General features: G+C 39.4%; 1 protein-coding gene across 2 annotated transcripts in view; it reads left to right on the top strand.

Moving 5' to 3' along the window:
• The window catches only part of tgs1 (trimethylguanosine synthase 1), a 30138-nt gene extending 8946 nt beyond the window's left edge, over positions 1-21192 (top strand). The window contains exons 3-11 of one of the 2 annotated variants that reach the window (XM_080194916.1): positions 588-778; positions 1319-2108; positions 3655-3778; positions 10511-10597; positions 12673-12832; positions 13384-13771; positions 14581-14742; positions 15380-15523; positions 20863-21192. In XM_080194916.1, the coding sequence (XP_080051042.1) occupies positions 588-778; positions 1319-2108; positions 3655-3778; positions 10511-10597; positions 12673-12832; positions 13384-13771; positions 14581-14742; positions 15380-15523; positions 20863-21131 (2315 nt within the window). In that variant the 3' untranslated portion in view covers positions 21132-21192. The remainder of the gene's footprint in view (positions 1-587; positions 779-1318; positions 2109-3654; positions 3779-10510; positions 10598-12672; positions 12833-13383; positions 13772-14580; positions 14743-15379; positions 15524-20862) is intronic. The other variant, XM_080194917.1, reaches the window with a different exon arrangement.
• Positions 21193-21594: the final 402 nt, after the last annotated feature.

Here is a 21594-nt window from a genome sequence, read left to right as displayed (position 1 = left end):
AGAAGCCCTGGAGTAAGCTAGACTTTGTTAAATGAACTGTAACTATGTTTTTAATGTACAACTTCATAATCATGATTAAAACACCCTTTATTGGCCCTAAAAGCTCATTTTACACTTGTGAAATGTCAAATTCTCCAGCTTTTACAAAATTATTTTTTAAAGTCTGTATCTTTATTTCAATTTCTATTTTGAAAACTGTATAAATTTATCTTGCTACGTGAATATTTAAATTAAAAGTGAAGGATTTTACGTGTTTTTAACTTCCTGGTTTGATGCATGTTAACCTTGAATAGGTGCCAGTTTTAAGCTGCCACTGGAAAAAGGAAGTTTGAGGTTAGCGACACGTGCCCTAACTCTGCTGTTGACTGAAAAATCAAGATCAGGTTTAACATCCATTATTGTTTTCTCAGCACACACTTTGTTCTGATAATCAGGCTTTTGGATCTCAGCTTCTTGCAATTACAATCCTAAAAATGAAAATAGAGACTTTGGAACATCGAAAGTGGCTAATGTTGTTTTAATATAGACTTGTTTCCCATACTTGGTAGAGGATGTGTAATATTGCAGCTGCTGCTCGTTACTTACAGATATCCAAGAGGAAGATGAAAAGAGTGAAGAAGACTTAAATGTTGAAGAGGACCTGAATGTTGATGATGAGCCCACTTTTACTGTTATAGAGACTCAGGAGGAAAGTGGACTGGATAGTGAGGCAGAGCTAATGGCAAATATGGGATTACCTCTCCAGTTTGGTAGCAAACCAACCTGTAGACAACCAGTGGTAAGGATCATTTTGTTATAATTAACATCAGAAGTTTGTATGTCGGAACTATTGTAGGTATTACTTTTAAATTCTAAGACAAATTCATTAGACATATATACATCCAAAATGTTAGGGTTATGAGGAATAAATCACGGAAAACTTAGAGTAATCTTCTGGTATCCAACATTGCATGCATGTAATTTGTTGCATTGTCTATCGGACAAAATCTTTGTATTCTTGAAACCTGAGGCAAAAAAGATGCCAACCAAAACTGCTTACTGTTATCTTTACACAATCATGTGAACATAACAAATTAATAATGGGATTGGGGATTTTCGTCGAATCTCATCTACCATTCCAGCAGAGGCAAAAGAAAAATTCTATACAGCACTTTGAGAAAACCAAACTATTTAATATTTAAAATTAAATTAATTTTTATGCTTTAATAACTTCATGCATAAAATGTATAATATAGAAGTTCAAAGCTAATTCACAGGTTATATTTACATTATTTGTACTTAATTGAGATGAACAATTTGTCAACTTTTCTTTTACAAGACAAACACTATTCCAAAGAAAAGAATCAAAAAGAAAAAATCAAATTACAAATGCAAGGAAGATCTGTCTGAAGTTTGTGAAGAATGCCCAGACAAGTTTTTAAATGTGCTTTCTGATGTCAATGACTTCATCCAAGCGCAACCAGATTTTGAAGAAGAACGTGATGATCTTAATCATTCACGTGCAGGAGCAGCAATCTTGGAGCTAGATTTCAAAACAGACTGGGAAAAATATTGGAATCAATATGGTGAAGGTCTTCTTTGGGAAAGTTGGTTAGGCAAGCATCCTGAATGGTCAGAAGATGCCACAGCACCATGGAACTGTCCTGAGACCAAGGAGCAGTGGCAACAGTTTTATGCTGAACAGTATTGGCTGTATTATGAACAGTTTCAGTATTGGGCAGGTCAAGGATGGTCTGTGGACTGTACCAAAGACAGTGATCTTGGGAAGGATTCATCTTGTGCAAATGTGGATGAAACAGGAGACATTTCCAGTAATGCTGATGAACATTTCATGATTCTGCAGGCAGCAGAGTCCATCAGTGCATCACATGAAGAGAGTACTATTAAGTGTAATGAGGTTAGTTATGGAGGTGTTGTCAGTATGATCAATAACATAAGACTTGATTCAGGAAATGAAGCTAAACAATCAACAGATGTGGAAAATATCTGTTGGAGTCCTGCTGATGCTGCAATTTCTTGTGAGTGTGGTTCTGATGAGCAAGAACCATGTGATGGAGGCAACAGCAAAAGGTGTGCATCCAGTGGAAGAATTTCTACAGTTCAGTCAGGTTGGTATTACCAACATTGTCTTAAGATACTAGAGCGGCTTTTTTTTGTTTCTCAAGATGGTGCCAGAATGAGGCGACTTCTTGCAAGCTGTGCCCAGCATACCTTCTAATTCTATCTTTTACTCTCGTTCTACGCTTTTTAACTTCTTTCTATGACTATAACACTATATTCTGCAGCCTCTCGTTTTCTTCTCTATGAATGATGTTCTTGATCTGTATAGCATACAAGAAACAATACAGTATATTAATACGTGTGACAAATCAAAATTAGATGTGAGTAATAGATTTAGAGCAAGTTTTATTTTACAGATAGATTGAAGATGGGCAAGTGAAGTTTAGTTTAGAATCTCCCATCTTCTCTTGCAGTGATCAATATTGGTATTCTTTTTCTTTTTATTCCTGGATGTCTAAATCTAAACAAAACTTAACATGGTATTCAACTAATGGTGTTAGAATAGCTGACAGCCTTCAGTTGCAGTAAAGACAGGTGAGATTTTTTTCATGTACCTTCATTTTTAAAGAATGTTATTTCTGGTTTGTGGGCTGGTGTTCAGATTTTTTGCCTTTTAACTGCAAGAAGCAACTTTAATCTCAATATAAAGTTGTAGATTACATCTAAGGGCCTTGCAACTGTTTGTTTGTTTCACCTATACTTGTCCTATAATTTGAGGCAGCAGTCTTTTACATGAAATTGTGCTGAACTTATTACTACCATTAATAAAGTCGCCATGATGTATTGGCCTATAGTATCTCTCCATCTGTTCTGCAGTTTCTTCTATATGTTGCTTTGAAACTGTTTCTGCAGCAAATATGATCAGCATTTGATTTAACTATCTAGGTTCAAATGAGTCCAGCCAAGCTTGTTTCTGTAGAGGTACAAAAGCCACACAACCAAAATGATTTACTTTTATAAAGAAAAAAGGCATGCTGCTGAGCAAGTAAACTAATGCAAATTAATTTTTGACTCTTATAAAGATGATGTTGTATTTGTTGTATTAAAGATGTATGAGACCTCTGAAGTTGTGCATCATGAAATAACTTCTAAATTTTAATAATGTTTGTGTTAATCAAGTTGATCATTTCATTTCAGATTAAAAAGGCAGTAGCACACATTTGAGTGAAATGGCAGGAGTGTCTCAGGTCCTGTAAAAGCAAAAGACTGTGGATACTGGAAATCTGAAATAAAAACAAAAAATGCAGGATAAACTCAGCTGGTCTGGCAGCATCCGTGGAGCAGAGAAACATTGTTAACGTTTCGAGTCCAGATTACCCTGCTGTAGTGTTTCTCTCCCCACAGATGCTGGCAGACCTGCTGAGTTTATTCAGCATTTTCTGTTTCAATTATTTATGTATCTGGTCATGATTGGATTCAAAAACTAACAACTTCTAGAAGGCTAAAGTAGTAATCTAGAACCATAAGTCACGTAGTTGGGATAAGCATTACCAGGATGGTAGTGACATGTTCTTTATCTAAGCAGCACAAACCCTGTCTTTTGAAGATTACTTAAAATGGTTCATCCTAATAATATGTGATTTACTTTGCCAGCAGATTCTCCTAAAAGTTCCAGCCAAGCTTTAAAAACCAATGTTGCAGCAAGAAAAAGTCAAACTGGTGAAGATGAAGAGGAGGATGAACCACCTGAATTCCGATCAGCAAAGGTGAAGAGAAGGTGAATATCCCCTGAACTCATTAAGCTCGCTTCATTTTCATGATGTCTATCCTGTGGCATATATACTCAGAATGGAAATGAAACTGTCTATGTGTAGCTGGCCACCATAAGAATAAAGCAAAGGTGAAAGAAATGGCAAATGTAGAATAAGGAATTTGTTGTGGAAATCGCATAAAGGAAACATAGCAATGGGAGAAGGTGATCTGGCCCCTAGACCCCGTTCCATCATTTAGCAAAGTCAAGATCTGAACAGCATCTCCCTGTACTCCTTATTCTTTAAACATGCCCAATGACTAAGCCTGTCTGGGGAAGAGAATGTCAAAGATTTAAAGTTTACATTAACGCTGCAATGAAGTTGCTGTAAAAATCCTCTAGTCGCCACACTCCAGCGTCTGTTCGGGTACACTGAGGGAGAATTTAGCATGGCCAATGCACTTAACCGGCACATCTTTCAGACTGTGGGAGGAACCCCATGCAGATACAAGGAGAATGTGTAGACTCTGCACAGACAGTTACCCAAGCCAGAATCGAACCTGGACCTCTGGTGCTGTAAGGCAGCAGTGTTTACCACTGTGCCACCCTCTGACTGAAGAAATTTCTCCTCATCTCAGTCCTAAATAAACTACCTTTTATTCTGACACTGTTTCCTGATTCTAGAACACTCAACCAGGGGAAACATTCTTTCTGCATATATACTGTCCAGCCCTGTAAGAATATTCTACATGTCAATGAGATCATGTTTCATTCTTCTAAATTCTAGACAAAAGAGGCCTAGTCTCAGCTTTCCTCATAGAACGATCTCACCAAGCCTGGATTAACCTGGTGAACCTTTGTTGCACTTTTTCTATGGCCAATACATCCTTCCTTGGGTAAGGAGATCAAAACTGCACATTCTACTCCAAGTATGGTCTCAGGCTCTATACAACTGAGCAAGACTTCCTTATTTCTATACTCAAATCCCCTTACAATATTTGCAGACATACCATTTGCTTTCCTAATTGTTTCTTGTACCTGCATGTTGGCTTTCAGTAACATGACAAGAACACCCAGATCCCTTTGGACATCAACATTTCCCAATCTCTCCCCATTTAAGAAATACTTTGCATTTCTATTTTAACTACCAAAGTGGATAAGTTCACATTTTCGTACAGGATCTATCTGCCATATTCTCGGCCACTCACTTATTCTGTCTAAATTTCCTTGAAGACATTTTGCTTCCTCCTCGCAACTCATATTCCCACCAAGTTTTGTGTCATCAGCAAATTTGGAAATATTACATTTGGTTCCCACATTCAAATCATTAATATGGATTGAATAGATGGGGCCCAAGCACTGATCTTTCTCCCTTATCTATTCTGCTAGTAATATCCTCAAAAAAATTCCTATAGGTTTGTTAAACATGATTTCTCTTTCATAAAACCATGTTTCCTGTGAACAGAACCTCACCATTATTTTCTAAATGCCCCATTATCACATCCTTTGTAGAATTTTCCCAACTATCGATGTCAGGTTAACAGGTGTGTAGTTCCCCATTTTCTTTCTACCTCCTTTCTTAAAAGTTTGGGGCTACGTTTGCTGCATTTGAATCTGAAGGCACTGCTCCAGAAACTTCTGAACAATGGTCATCTGTGCATCCACTCTCTACAGCCACCTCTTTCAACTCTGGGCTGCAGATCATTCAAGTTCAGGCATTTTATAAACTTTCAGCACCATTAATTTCTCCAGCATTACTTTTTTTCGAATTCTAATTTCTCTCAGATCCTCTATCTCGTTTGTCCTTGGCTCTACAATATTTCAGGAAGGTTTCTTTTATCTTCCTTCATGAACTCATAACATATTTATTGTGTTTCTCTGTCATTTCCTTTAATACCCATAATAAATTATCGATTTGCTGCCTGTAATAAGAACATAAGAAATAGGAGCAGGCGTAGGCCATCTAGCCCTTAGAGCCTGCCCCGCCATTGAATAAGATCATGGCTGATCTGAAGTGGATCAGTTCCACTTTCCCGCTCTCTCCCCATAACCCCTAATTCCCTTGTCTGTCAAAAACCTATCTACCCGTGACTTAAATATATTTAGTGAGGTAGCCTCCACCACTTCAACGGGCAGAGAATTCCAGAGACTCACCACCCTTTGAGTGAAGAAGTTCCTTCTCAACTCTGATCTAAACTATCCCCCCCTTATCTTGAGGTTGTGCCCTCTAGTCCCGCTATCCTTTCTAAGCGGGAAGAATCTCTCTACCTCTACCCTATCCATCCCTTTCATTATCTTGTACGTCTCTATAAGATCCCCCCCCCCGCCCCATCCTTCTAAACTCTGAGTACAGACCCAGTCTATTTAGTCTCTCTTCATAGTCCAACCCCCTCATCTCCGGTATCAGCCTAGTGAACCTCCTCTGCACTCCCTCCTAGGCCAAAATAACCTTGCGCAAGTGCGGCAACCAAAACTGCACACGGTACTCCAGCTGCGGCCTCACCAGTACCCTGTACAATTGCAGCAAGACCTCCCTGCTTTTATATTCTGTCCCCCTCGCTATAAAGGCCAGCATACCATTCGCCTTCTTGATCACCTGCTGCACCTGCAGACTGGGTTTTTGCAACTCGTGCACAAGGACCCCCAGTTCCCGCTGCACCGTAGCATGCTGCAGCTTTTCACCCTTTAAATAGTAATCCCTCCTACTATTATTTCTGCCAAAGTGGATAACCTCACACTTGCTAACATTATACTCCATCTGTCAGGTCCTCGCCCACTCGCTCAGCCTATCCAGATCCCTCTGCAGACTTTCCACACCCTCCACACAATTTGCTTTTCCACTCGTCTTCGTGTCATCAGCAAATTTCATCACCCTACACTCAGCCCCCTCCTCCAGATCATCTATATAAATGGTAAATAGCTGAGGCCCCAGCACTGATCCCTGCGGCACTCCACTAGTCACCAACCACCAATCAGAATAGCACCCATTGATACCAACTCTCTGCCTCCTATTAGACGCCCAACCAATCCTCTATCCACGCTAACACCTTACCCCCAACTCCGTGCACCCTAACCTTCTGAAGCAACGTTTTGTGAGGCACCTTATCAAACGCCTTTTGAAAATCTAGAAACACCACATCCACTGGTTCCTCTCTGTCTACTGCACTAGTCACATCCTCCTAGAAATCCAATAAATTCGTTAACGACTTCCCCTTAACGAATCTATGCTGCGTCTGCTCTATCAAACCATTCCTTTCTAGGTGCCTCGCTATTTCTTCTTTGACGGATTCAAGCATTTTTCCAATTAAAGACGTTAAACTAACCAGCCTATAATTCCCTGCCTTTTGTCTGCTACCTTTTTTAAACAGCGGCGTAACATTAGCCGTTTTCCAATCTTCCGGCACTTCCCCGGAATCCAGTGAATTTTGGTAAATAATCACTAAGGCATCCACTATCACCTCTGCCATTTCCTTCAGAACCCTGGGATGCATTCCATCCGGTCCTGGGGACTTGTCCACCATCAGTCCCATTAGTCTATCAATCACTACCTCTCTAGTGACAGTAATCGCATTCAGGCCCTCAACTCCTACCATCCTTCTATCTTTAATATCTGGCAAACTATTCGCGTCCTCCTCCGTGAAGACCGAGGCAAAAAACTTATTTAAGGCCACAGCCATTTCCTCATCTCCCAGCACTAAATCCTGCCTCTCATCCTCTAAGGGTCCAACATTCACTCTAGCCAGCCTCCTTTATATATTTGTAAAAATGCTTGCTGTCCTTTTTTATATTTAGTGCTAGTTTAGCTTCATAGTCTATCCTTCCTTTCTTTATCAACTTCTTAGTCATTCTTTGTTCATTTTTAAACCTTTCCCAATCTTCTAATCGCCCACTACTTTTAGCCACTCTGAACGCATCAGCTTTTAATTTAATACTCTCCTTTATTTCCTTTGATAACCACGACTGGTTATCCCTTCTCCTACATTCCTTCTTTACCATTGGAATATATTTATGCTGAGCACCGAAAAAGATCTCCTTAATGGGTCCATATTAGGCTTCACTAAGCTTTTGCGTTTCACATACCTATAGAAGATTTTAGTCTGTTTTTGTATTTTTCTGTAGTTTAACTTCTTATTCTATTTTCTCTCTATCAATTTCTTGGTTTTCTTTTGTTGAATTTTAAAATGTTCCTGTCTCACACTTGCTACTTTTTTGCCAACTTTATACACATCTTCCTTTATCTTATAGGATCCTTAACTTCACTTGTTTGCCATAGTTAGATCCCTTTTCTGTTTTGTTTTGTACTGGAATGTAAATTTGTTGAAACCATGTCTTAATTCTTTAAATGTTAACTATTGCCTGTTTACCATTGTATATTTTAATGTCATTCCCCAATCTTCCTCAGACAACTCGCCTTCATATCTTCATTGTTTCCTTTGTTTAAATTAAAATCTAATCTTGGATTCAACTACACCACTTTCAAACTTCATGTAAAATTCTACCATGTTATGGTCATTTTCCTTCAAGGCTCCTTTACAACGAGCCTTTCCTCATTGCCTAATGCTCAGCCTAAAATAGCCCATTTTCTGTTGGTTTATCAAAAATTGTTGCAGAAAACCATTGTATATGTACTTCAGGAGCTCTTCCTCTCCAGCTTTAGTGCTAATTAGGTTTACCCAGTCTGTATTAGATTGAACTCTCCAAGATTCCCTTGGGGACTTCAATTACCCTTGTTACATGCACCTCTAATTTCTTGACTTGTGCCATGCCCTCCATTACCACTACTATTTGGTGGCCTATAAACAATTCCTGCCAAAATTTGCTGCCTTTGCTGTTTCTTAGGTCTACCCAAACTAATTCTGTATCTTGATCTTGCGACCTAAGATCCATCCTTCCTAAATGTTGACAGCCCTTGAACTTTCAGTTCCCAGCCTTGGTCACACTGTAGCCATCTCTCTGTTACAGCAATTGGATCATTCCTATTTGATTCTATTTATGCTGTCAATTCACTTACCTCATTAAATACTGTGTGCATAGATTATGTTATACTTGAGTCTCACATATTAGTGGATTTCACTGCAATTCTTTTTGGTGGCAAAAATAGTAATATTCTCCAATTTGCTTCCATCTCTGATGTACTTGAGATTATTTATGGTTATGCAGTCATCAGACAGGCCATGTGAAGCAATGTATCTCAGGACAATGGAGCTATTTTACAGCATAGTGGAAAGATCTTATAATATGAATTTAACGTTTAACAATCATACCCTGTCCTTTATTCATGATGGAGAAGTCTTAACAGTAATTTTGTGGTGATGAGCCATTCTTTAAAATTAAAGGATGATGTTGAAGACTTATTGGGGAAGATTGATTTGCTAAGAATTGCTTGCAAGAAAATATTAGTAGACAGTCTTATTTAGCATGTTATCTGTCACAGACTTAATTGATGAGACATTAATGAGATTAATATTACGTTTATTTTTAGTAATAAGTAAATTTTGCTTTCACCCTGATGTGGACAGAATAGTGGTGTTTTGTAAAGTGGTCACCAATCTACGTTTGGTCTCCCCATTATAGAGGAGATTGCATAATGAGCAGTGAATGTGGTAGAATAAATTGAACAACATATGCTGAATCACTGTTAAACCAGGAAGGAGTATATTAGGTCTTAGACAATGAGGAAGGAGAACGTAATGAGGCAAGTGTTATATCTCCTGAATTTGCATGGGAAGGTGCCACAGGCAGGGATGAGCTGCTGAAGGTTGATAGAAGAGGTGACCAAGATGTTGTAGAGGGGACAGTTTCTTTGGAATGCCGACAGGGGAGGGAAGATGTGTTTAGTGATGGCAACATGCTGGAGTTGCTGTAAAAGATGGAGGATAATCCTTTGAATGTTGAGGTTGGTGAGATGGGAAGTAAAGACAAAGGGAACCCTATCATGGTTCTGGGAACAATGAGTGAGGGCTGATGTTATTGAGGGCCCTGTCAGACACTACAGTGAAGATGGATTCCTAGGCTGAGGACAAAAGACAAGTGCTGAAATGGAATGTAGCATCATCAAAACAGATGTGACAGAAACAAAGGAATTGGGAGAATTAAATAAATCTGGACTAAAAGGCTGCCATAAATAATGGTAACCATATAACTACTGGTTTATACAAAATAAAATCCATCTGGTTCACTAATATCCACTTGGGAAAGAAATTGCCATCTTTACCTAATCTGACCTATATTCCTTACAGGAAGGAGTGGATGAGGTATTGTTGAGGTAGCAGTGGGAATTGTTGGGCTTGTAATGAATGTTAGTCAACAGTCTATCCCCAGAAATTGAAACTGAGAAGTCTCAGAAGGGGAGTGTTAGAAATGGACCACGTGAAGGTGAGAGAAGGGCGGTAGTAAATATTTTTGAAGTCTTTTGAGGGGAGACACTAGCAGGCCTGGAGACTTCAGTCCCAGTCCCACGAATCAAATGTAAATGCTGATTTCCATATGCTAATAAGTTCCGTGCTGATTTCCAGCATGGAGCTGATGATGTGGCAATCTTTGGCTGAGAGACTTGTGGAGGCTGTGACGCCCAGCAGGAAGCCTGCGAAACGGCCTCCGATTTCTCCCAGTGTTGCGCTACTCGAGCAGCACAGTTGGCTGGGAGAAAAGCCCCTCAAGTGTGAATCTAAGTATTCCTTTTTCAAATGGTCATTCGGCAGACCTAATTTCACTTTTTTGTAATTTTGTTTTATCTATTTTGATGCCTATCTTTTTTAGTCATGAACTTGATGCTGAAGAGAATCCTGTAGTGGCAGTGGAAGATGCCTGCTTAGCTCTTGGTTTCAAGTACCATGCAAGTCAAAAGTAAGAATATTGAGATGAACAATGATTTAACTAGATTGCACTAGAATGAGTTAGCCAAATATCCATTTTATTAACTAGAGAAGAAATAATTGATAAGTAACTCAAAATGAAAAATGAACTGTTTCATTATAAATTAAATAACATAGGTATCCTCCTTGCCCACGTGTGTTTGGTATACATTATTACAAGATAATATTAAAAACGTATGTGTTTTTAAGGGAACATGTCAGCAAATTCAGCATTTTTTTTCTAATTGTTATAATTTTGAAGAAAGTTTGGTTTTCAGGACCTGCGATGATGGCCAGAATTCTCCGACCTCACCCTCAGCTGGGATTCTCCAGTTCTGCTGCAGTGAATGGAGTTTTGACTGAGCGCCAAATTTTCCATTCTCGCGGGCAGAAGTGGCAGGGTGAACAAAGTCTGTTAATCCCAGCCAATAGCTATATAATCAACCAGAAGGGATCCCCTTTATTGTCCATGTTATAGAATGGGGATCTCCGTTTGTCAGTCTCCTAGAATATCTTGCCTATAGAGCTTCAGTACCTTTCAATGAGCAATAATGTAGTTCGCAGTAATTCTGGGATTTCTCATTACCTTTCATGATTCACTTATTAACATTGGAAATTCTGGAAGTCCCATTCTGAGAAAATTGATTTTAACATCTAATAAGTTGAGGAGAGCATGCCTCTTTTTTTCCGGCAATACTTAAATTCTGCACTACCGAACAACTCTTTAATAAGCTGTGTTTTCCATCATTTTGGACCCAGTCGTGAATCATGTATGTTGTGGTAATGTAATATTATCAAAATAATATATTGGTGGGCATGGTAGCATAATGGTGATGTTATGGAACCAAGAACATGAGCACAAATCCAAAGACCAGAGTTAAATCACACCACTTTAGCTTGGGAATTTAAATCCAGTTAAATAAGTAGACGTGGAATAAAAAGCTGTCGTCCATAATAGTGACCACGTAACTGCTGATTTGTTTAAAAAAATATAATTCATCTGGTTCACTAACGTTCTTTATGGAAAGAAATTCCCATCCTTGCCTTGTCTGGCCAATATGCAACTCTAGACCCCAGCAATGTGGTTGACTCTTAACTGCCCTCAAACAGTCCAGCAAACCATCCACTCGCAACAAACTGCTTACTTCACTGTAGCAGTTCAAGAAAGCGATTCACCACCGTCTTATCAAGGGCAATTAAGGAGGGCAATAAATGTTGCTCTTGCTAATGGTGCTCATATTCTGTGAATGAATTAAATTTTATTTTATTTTGTCCCAGTTCTCTCCCTACTCTAACTTTTTCTCAGAAATCTCTCCACACCTCCCTTACAAAGGACCTGGTTTCAATGTTACAATTCTATTTAATTAATCAAGATATAAAATACTCCATTTATCTGTGTTGTTGATAAAATGACTAAGTAATTAACTAAGTAATTTTTTAAAATAAAAGACCTTGCTGTCTTAATATCACTTTGGGAATGAACACCTAGAAATTGAGGCCTCTTGATCTTCATCTTAATTCAGAGTATTTGAACAATTACAGAGTGAGCAGGAAGTAGTAGTCAGCCGATCACAAACAGTTCGACTAATCTCAGACTAATTTCAGACCTTCAGTGTGCTGAAAGATAGCCAGGCACAATCTTACACCAGCTCTTGTCAACCTACAATCTTCATAACTCACTGAGCTTTCTTAGCTAATAAGCATGTAGAGACCTAACATTCTGTAATTTCACACATTTCAAGAGGAAGTGTGAGACACCAAACTCCACAAAACTTAACCGACACTAAATGACTTGGCAAAAGAGAAGAGGCAGGAGATAGATGATAGGAATCTCAGCAAAAGCAGGCGGGAAAACCATTTTCTTTGAGCTCTAATTAGGGACAATTCCAACAAGACCTAGCCACAAAATACTAAACACTTTTCAGCAGTAGTAGCTTAGAGATTTAAATCCCCCTGAAAGTGCAAGAGACTCTAAGACTGCTGCAGTACTCAACTGTCTGACATATCAACCCCAAAATGGATTATTAATCTTAAGTGTCTGTGTTTTCCTTTAATCTTCACATACAGCATTTCAAAATATAGCCGTGGGCATGCACACTATCGTAAGGTCACTGAGCTATCCAGACACCTTGACATGCATCAACCAACAGCTACCAAAAATAAACATATATTCTTCACAGAAGAAGGAGAAGTTGTGAAGTTTAAAAAGAGCAGAACCTTAGCAAAGGTAATAAAAATCATACAACATTGGTCAGTGATGCCATGGGTTAGCACCTCTGGGTTTCTGTTCAGCCCAGTCTGAGTTGAACCCATTCCCTAATACAACTATAGGCTAGAGTCAACGTTAGTTACCTCAGTCATTTTTATATTTTTAATGATCAAACAAAGACTTAGTCTATTGACCTTTGCAAATTTTATTTTTTTACCTAAAAAAAAACGCAAGATATATTAAAGTAAATTGAAACAAGAACAAATGTATTTTTTAAATGTATTAAGTTGGTGTTAAATGATTAAGTATAGATATACTTGAGGTTTTACATATGGGTGGGATTTTACGGTCCCAAAACTGTAAAATCCCACCCGAGGTCAACAGACCTTTCCATGATCCGCCCCTTGCCCGCTCCAATTCCTGTGGCGAGCGGGACGGTAAAATTCCAGCCGATGTATCAAATACTTGCTCCAAAATAGCTCAACTCGCTCTTTTTTTGTTTTAGCTTTCTCACCACGGTAAAAGTAATTGGTATGTTTGGAGTTGATTGTTACTATTAACGATTTCAGGTGCAAAGATTTCTAAAACAGGCCATGTCTTCGGATGACTTTGAGTCAAATAGCACAGAAACTCAACGATTTGTGGTACACAACTCTGAGGAACGTGCCAGTGCTGAGCAGCACCACAGCTCCAAAGCAGAGTGCTCCACTGTGTATGAAAACAGCAACGGTGGAAATAGAGGGGAAGGAATTTGTGCTGATGGAGAATCCCTAACTTGTGTCAACCTCCCTTCTGAATTGAATATTTGCACCAAGGGCGACAACGAACAGCTTCCCAAGATGTATGATGAGGCACCTACTGAAAAGAGTGAACTGTGTTGTGACAGACAGCTAGTCCCTCTTGATATTCCAGACTTTCTTCTTCCTGATGCTGATGTAACTGAGAGAGGCGATGAATGTATGTACCAAACTGAAGGGTGGACTTTAAAACATCCAGACATGTTTATTTTGGTTGAATCAGAGATTCAAACCACAATTTCAGGTTTTCATAGACTCTTGATTTTGCAAAAGAACACCTACTGCACGGTAAAATTTGTCACTGGCCTCCAGTATTCTTTGCAATGTTAAACCATCTTAATTCATTGTTTTCTCACTTTTAGTAGAAAGGCGTGGGTACCCATTTTATGTTGTACTTGCATAAAGTGTTGGTAATAAGTTTATAACAAAAAAATTGTGCAAAAGTTCAAAAAGGAATCTTTGCCTGTTTCAAAAAAATAATTTTCCTGTTTAATTTTTCTTGCTGCTTTATACCCTCCCTTGCCATTTGAGGCCCTGAACAAGATGACAGACAGTTGAACTTCTGCAAAACCTCTTAGTGTTGCTTTGTAGCTGATCTGTTTAGTGCATTTAAGAATATCTTGGATAAAATTATCCCCTCCACTCCTTTAAGAATTTGAGTTCTGCTGGATACTTCAGTGGTCCAGCTAACATTAGGAACCCTTGCTGCACAGTGACAGCTGTAATTGCTTAAAAGCAAATGTTGCCCTACTTTAGAGTACTTAATTGTGCACAGGCGTCCAGAGTGATCATAGACTGAAATATTCCTGAGAAATGCAAATCAATGTTTAAAGCTCTTTAGATAACTGTTAGTCTATCATTGGAGAAAATTCATATTTCGCGGAATGCAGTAGATATGTACACATGTCAGTGTTCTTTTATAGCTAAGAACTTAATTTATCTTGATAAATAAGTGTTCATTTATTGCAGCACTACAAATGAAGAATCTTAGAAAGGATAAAAAAAGGAAGAAAAAGAAGAAAAATTTTCATATACCCTCTGACATTGTAGCAGTTCCAGAATTGACCAAATACTGGGCTCAGCGTTATAGACTATTTTCACGCTTTGATGAGGGAGTCAAACTTGATCAAGGTTTGTAATTGAACTTCTTTTTGCTCTTTATGTATTTTCCATACTTCTGAACGCACTGTGAATGTCACACCACACTGGGGAACAAATTGACAGATTGCGCAGTACTCAGTCATGTTACAAGGATGGTTATCTTCTGGGTGCGCACTAAATCATGTTTGGGATCCTTGGACGAATGGTCGTCCATGCGCTCCATTTCCCTTGTATTCATGTTGCTCACACTTCTGAGCATTGTTAATAGTGTGAATTCCTTTGTGTTTATATGATAAAATCCTCTCCTACTGCCTTTCTTCCCACTCTATAGAAATATGTATCTACGTTAAAAATGCTGAGAACTTTGCTTAGCATTTGTGTGTGGCAGTGAAATTTTCTAGATTCCCATTGGGCAGCACTATATTAATATTGAAATATCTATCCTGGGCATTAGCGTTTTTTCAGTAGTTATGTGCAGCTGCTTGCAGGGCAAGAATACTTTGGCCCTGGGTCTACAATTTAAGAGTGTGGTTATAATGGTAAGACTGGAGGGGTATTATGCCTATCCAACCTGTAAGGTACCTCAGATTTGTCTAGCCCTATGAATGTCTTAAAATGTGACTATTTGCATGCACTTTAAATGTGAACTGTGATTTTTATCTTTTAGAAGGCTGGTTTTCAGTCACACCTGAGAAAATTGCTGAGCACATTGCCAATCGAGTCGTGCAGTCTTTTCACTGTGATATAATTGTGGATGCATTTTGTGGAGTTGGAGGCAATTCAATTCAATTTGCATTAGCTGGGAAAAGAGGTACAGTAGCATGACTTTGAGCTGCTTATTCTACCATTCTGCAGAAATCCAATTACGTCTGTACATTTTATTGTAGTAGGAACTTCCACTTCATGGGTGGTGACTATATACATAAAAGTAGCTGCATGGGCTGCTAGCATTCCATACCCAGCTCTTTATGAAACTGACTCGCTTCTCATTAAGGTGACGTGGATCAAATTTGGTTAATTGAACATACTTGCTGTACTTGTATTTAATTCTGAATATCTGTACTTTGCAGAAAAGATAATGTGCTGATATATTCATGCTGATTATGAAATCTTAATGGTAACTACCATCATTATATACCAAACTATTAGGTAACAAATATAAATTTTAACAACTTTAATAATAATCTATGCCAAGACTAGAACATAGAACACTACAGCACAAACAGGCCCTTCGGCCCACGAGTTGCGCCGATCACATCAACACCTACCAATCTATAGACCTATCTATAACCCCCAATCCCATAAAACCCCATATACTCATCCAGAAGTCTTTTAAAAGACCCCAGCGAGTTCGCCTCCACCACCACTGACGGCAGCCGATTCCATTCACTCACCACCCTCTGAGTGAAAAACTTACCCCTAACATCACTTCTGTACTTTCCTCCCCGCACCTTAAATCTGTGTCCTCTCGTAGCAACCATTTCAACCCGGGGAAATAGCCTCTGAGAATCCACCCTATCTATTCCTCTCAACATTTTATAAACTTCTATCAGGTCGCCTCTCCACCTTCGTCTCTCCAGGGAAAAGAGACCCAGCTCCCTCAACCTAACTTCATAAGGCATGCCTCCCAGTCCAGGCAACATCCTTGTAAATCTCCTCTGTACCCTTTCAATAGTTTCTACGTCTTTCCTATAGTGAGGCGACCAGAACTGCGCACAGTACTCCAAATGAGGCCTGACAAGGGTCTTATAAAGTTGCAGCATTACCTCCTGACTCCTAAACTCAATCCCTCGATTAATGAAGGCCAGTACACCATACGCCTTCTTGACCACCTCCTCCACCTGCGAGGCCGATTTAAGAGTCCTGTGGACCCGGACTCCAAGATCCTTCTGCTCTTCAACACTACTAAGACTCCTGCCCTTGATAGTGTACTCGTTCATCCCGTTGGTTCTGCCAAAATGGACGACTACACATTTATCCACATTGAAGTCCATCTGCCACTCCTCCGCCCAGTCCTGCATCCTATTTATGTCCTGCTGCAACTTTTGACATCCTTCCAGACCATCCACAACGCCACCGACCTTCGTGTCATCAGCGAACTTACTTACCCATCCCTCCACTTCCTCATCCAGGTCATTTATGAAAATGACAAACAGCAAGGGTCCTAGAACAGATCCCTGGGGCACTCCACTGGTGACTGACCTCCATTCAGAAAAAGACCCATCCACAACCACTCTCTGCCTTCTGCAGGCAAGCCAGTTCTGGATCCACAAGGCCAAAGGCCCTTGGATCCCATGCCCTCTCACCTTCTCAAGAAGTCTTGCATGGGGGACCTTATCAAACGCCTTGCTGAAGTCCATGTACACCACGTCCACGGCACTTCCTTTGTCAATGTGTTCAGTCACATTATCGAAGAACTCAACTAGGCTCGTAAGGCACGACCTGCCCTTGACAAATCCATGCTGACTATTCCTGATCATGTCAAACCTCTCCAAATGCTCGTAAATCTTGTCCCTCAGAAGCCTCTCCATCAGCTTACCAACCACTGAGGTCAGACTCACCGGTCGGTAATTTCCCCGGCTATCTCTGTTCCCTTTCTTGAAAATAGGAACTACATCCGCAATCCTCCAATCTTCCGGAACCTCACCCGTCTCTATTGACGACGCAAAGATCATCGCCAGGGGCTCTGCAATCACTTCCCTCGCCTCCCACAGTATCCTGGGGTACATCCCATCTGGTCCCGGCGACTTATCTATCTTGATAGAATTCAAAAATTCTAACACATCCTCCACCTTAATATCCACAAACTCAATCTTTTCCATCTGCTGCAAATCCGTAGCAAAATCTCCCAGATCAGCTTCCACCATGAATACTGAGGCAAAGTACTCATTAAGCACCTCTGCCATTTCTTCTGGTTCCACACAGACCTTTCCCCCTTCACCTTTTATAGGTCCTATCCCTTCTCTCCTCATCCTTTTACCTTTCACATATTTATACAAGGCCTTGGGATTCTCCTTAATCTTACCCGCCAAGGTCTTCTCATGACCCCTTCTGGCTCTCCTAATTTCCCTTTTAAGCTCTTTTCTACAGTCCTTATACTCCTCAAGATCCTTAACCTCTCCTAGTTCCCTGAACCTTTTGTACACCTTCCCTTTCCTCCTCACTAGGTTCAACACAGCCTTCGTGCACCACGGTTCCCACGACCTACCAAAACCCCCTTGTCTCATCGGAACGTTGTCATGCAGAGCTCCAGACAAACATTCCTTGAATATCCGCCACCTTCCTTCGGTGCTTTTCCCTAAGAACGCCTCCTTCCAGTTTATTTGTCCAAGTAACTTCCTGACTGCTTCGTATCTCCCTAGGTTCCATGATGTGTAGAATTTAGGTTTTTTTTGCTCCTGGAGTTTTAAAGGGTTCAAATCTGGTAAACTACCTGAAACCATTTACTTTTGGAATTTAATACTTTTATCTAGTGTTTGTGGGAAAGGAGTGGGTGCTGGCATTGACTGGGAAGGGGGGTGGGTAGTGTGTGCTGGCATTGACTCTTGGCGGGGGGATGGATGGTGAATGCCAGCTTTGATCAGGGAGGGGAGATTACTTTTTGGTCTGAAACATTGGGCCCAAATCTCAGTGCCGTTGGACTTTGTGTTGAGGCCCTACCCCTCTATGATGATGTGAAACTCGTCCACCTATTTGTTTTTTTTTTGTGACATTGAGATACCTCCTGGAGAGAAAACCACCCTGTTTCACTGGAGAGAAACACTTTTTTTTTACAGAACCAACACTGCTGTTTTTTTGGTAAGATTTCACTCTAATACGTGGCAAACCTCCCTATTGGAGAAAGCTTTTTTGATTTATTATTGTAACATGTATTAGCATACAGTGAAAAGTATTGTTTCTTGCGCACTTTACAGACAAAGCATACTGTTCGTAGAGAAGGAAATGAGAGGGTGCAGAATGTAGTGTTACAATTTATCTAGGGTGTAGAGAAAGATCAACTTAATGCAGAATAGGTCCATTCAAAAGTCTGATGGCAGCAAGGAAGAAATTGTTCTTGTGTCGGTTGGTATGTGACATCAGACTTTTGTATCTTTTCCTGACGGAAGAAGGTGGAAGAAAGAATGTCTGGGAGTTTGGGTGTCCTTAATTATGCTTTCCTTTCCTCTTAAAAATGTACCTGGGGAAAATGTACTATTCAGAGCACAGCTGATAGTAAATGCTAGTGTTTTCCAAATCCCAGAAGGAAAACTTGGAACACCTGCTCTCCAATTGTACTTTTACAATTTTGAGGAAAGATGCGAGGACCAGTGAAAGATGCTTTTTGTAATGATTTTAAACAAAATAAATATTTATTAAATAATAAAACATACAAAATCAACTACGAAGATACTTAACTTCCTTAATGTCTGTACACAGTATCTTGAAATTTGTCCAGCTCCAAATCCCCCTATTTTCCTAACTTCAGAGCTAAACCTCACATCCAATACGCACAGCTTTTAAAACTATTGGCAAAATCCAGCAATAGCGACCACACCAGGCACCTATATCTTTCAGGGTTGCTTCCAACTTGGGGTAGAAAAACTAGTTTCTCAAACAGGCTTTTCTCCAAACACAGCTTTTGGGAGTTGTCATAGCTTCTTGCCTTCTCCATGGGATGATATACTGTTTTCCCATTTTGATCTTCCCTTAACCGCCTCAGAAGTTGCTCTTGATTACCTTTATTTTGTGAGATTACCTTTTACACTGTAATTGTCAAATTCACATTCCATCTTTTCCTTTTGAAATTTTACCATCTTTATTTAAACTCTTAACATTATATCCTCCCTTGTTACCAACTTGCCCTAGATTAAAAATGTTTACAGTGTAGCTGTGCTTATCCTATCAAAACTGAGTTCCACCAACCATCTCCGACTACAATTTCCATTTTTTTTATTGTTTGTTTCGTTAAAACTTACAACTACCAGGACACATTCCCAATTACTGGATTTCGTTACTTTACATTTCAGTACGAATTCCTAACAGTACAAAGTGCTCAAATGAGATTGACATCTTATAAGATTCTTTGGGTCACTCCACAGAAGTCAGTGATTCTGTAACCCAAATTCTTTAAGATTGTTCTTACACTGCTGTGGGTTATGTCCAAGTACTTAAACGTGTTAGGCAGCAATAAGATTGATCTGGATATAAATTCAAAGTTAGTATCAATGTAATATATCTTAATTCATGTCAGATGCTTTGAATTTTCTCATTGATGTGAAGCCAAGTTCAACCTTTCCTGAGAAACAATATTTTGGTGAATAATGGGAACAATTTTTAAAGGTTTTGAAATAGTAACAAAATTTTGAAGGTATTCCAAGTGTAACTTCCAGAACAATATGCCCAAACCAATGTTGGGCAACATGTAAAATAGAGGAAAGACCTGAATTTAGGCAGGATGTCCCAAACACTACAACCAACAAAGTGTTTTTTTTTGAAGTGTAGTCAGCATTGTAACTTGGGAATGTGGCAGCCAGTTTATACACAAGGTCCCACAATGTGATGAACAAATAATGTTTAAGTAGTCTAATATGGGTTGAGTAATACTTATTGGCTAGGGCACCAATAAAAACATTCCTTTTTTTTTGAAAGAGTGGCATGGGATCTTTTTGCATCCACTTGAGAAGGCCGTTTAATGTGTCACTCGAAGAACTGATGGGCTGATAGCTAGCAATGAAGGCTGGCTCCTTTTGAAGCAGAGAGATTGATGTGCTCAAAGATCTGTGGAAGGCAGTTAGAAAAGCCCAAGCTCCTGCTTTCACTATGATTCCTGACCAGGAAGTTTCCTTCATTGCAATTACAAATGCTGGTGGACCTGGTACTTCATGTGCTTAATGACTAACGTTTGGTTTATAAATAGATACTTTTCATCAGGTGGCTTATGTTCAGTGTCTAACCAAGGTACATGGCATGAAGCTCTGAAAGGAGCAGAAGCTCCAAATTTCCCTCTGTTGCGTGAGGCAGTACTAATCCTACCTTGATTTTGAATGGTTTTCAAAGGATTGCTACTGTATCTACAATAAATAAGCTTGCATTCTCGTGATATTTTGTTTTGACAATCTTTCTTGATCAGGAAATTGCATTGGTATTTTGACCTTTATTTTTCAAATCCAGTGATTGCAGTTGATATTGATCCTGTGAAAATAGATCTTGCACAAAACAACGCGCGTGTCTATGGAGTGTCTGAACAGATTGAATTCATCCTGGGTGACTTCATGTTGCTGGCTTCTGATCTAAAGGCTGATGCTGTGTTCCTCAGCCCTCCCTGGGGAGGCCCTGATTATGTCAATGCAAAGATCTTTGATCTGAAGACTATGATGGCTCTTGATGGATATCCTTCAAAACCTCTAAGCTTAGAATTTACTTTTACAGTTGACAAATAAGATTTGTTATTTGATTAAGCTATATTTAGTGAATTTTGATTAGTCGACAAAGCGTTGCTACTGTATAACAAAAACAGTTGAACATCAAGAAAACACAGTACAAGAGTTACTTATTGAAAGCGTTAAAACGCTTCGTTATAATGTGCATTAACTATAGGATAGCATTTGAGTGTGTTTCCAAGACTGAGTTCTATAACTGCAACATTCCAACAAAGTTGATAAAAATCCATTAAGGATTCAATGAACAAACTGAAATTTGGATAAATGGCTAAACTGACTAAATGTAATTTTTCCCTCAGTAACTGAATGGCACACTATGTACTCTACATATCCATTGAGCCAAACAGCAGAAATGTCAATGCTTCATCTACTAAGTTGGTTAATGTTAGATGGCAAGGTATTGCAGATGCTGCAGATAGCTTCAGGTTGAGGAAATTCATACTTATGGGGTTGGATCTGAGGG

The sequence above is a fragment of the Carcharhinus amblyrhynchos genome, chromosome 8 (assembly GCF_965287045.1).
Source record: "Carcharhinus amblyrhynchos chromosome 8, sCarAmb.v2.hapA, whole genome shotgun sequence".
In the NCBI taxonomy this organism is placed as follows: domain Eukaryota; kingdom Metazoa; phylum Chordata; class Chondrichthyes; order Carcharhiniformes; family Carcharhinidae; genus Carcharhinus; species Carcharhinus amblyrhynchos.
The sequence above is the reverse complement of the archived record's forward strand: the minus strand, read 5'-3'. Positions and strand labels throughout refer to the sequence as shown.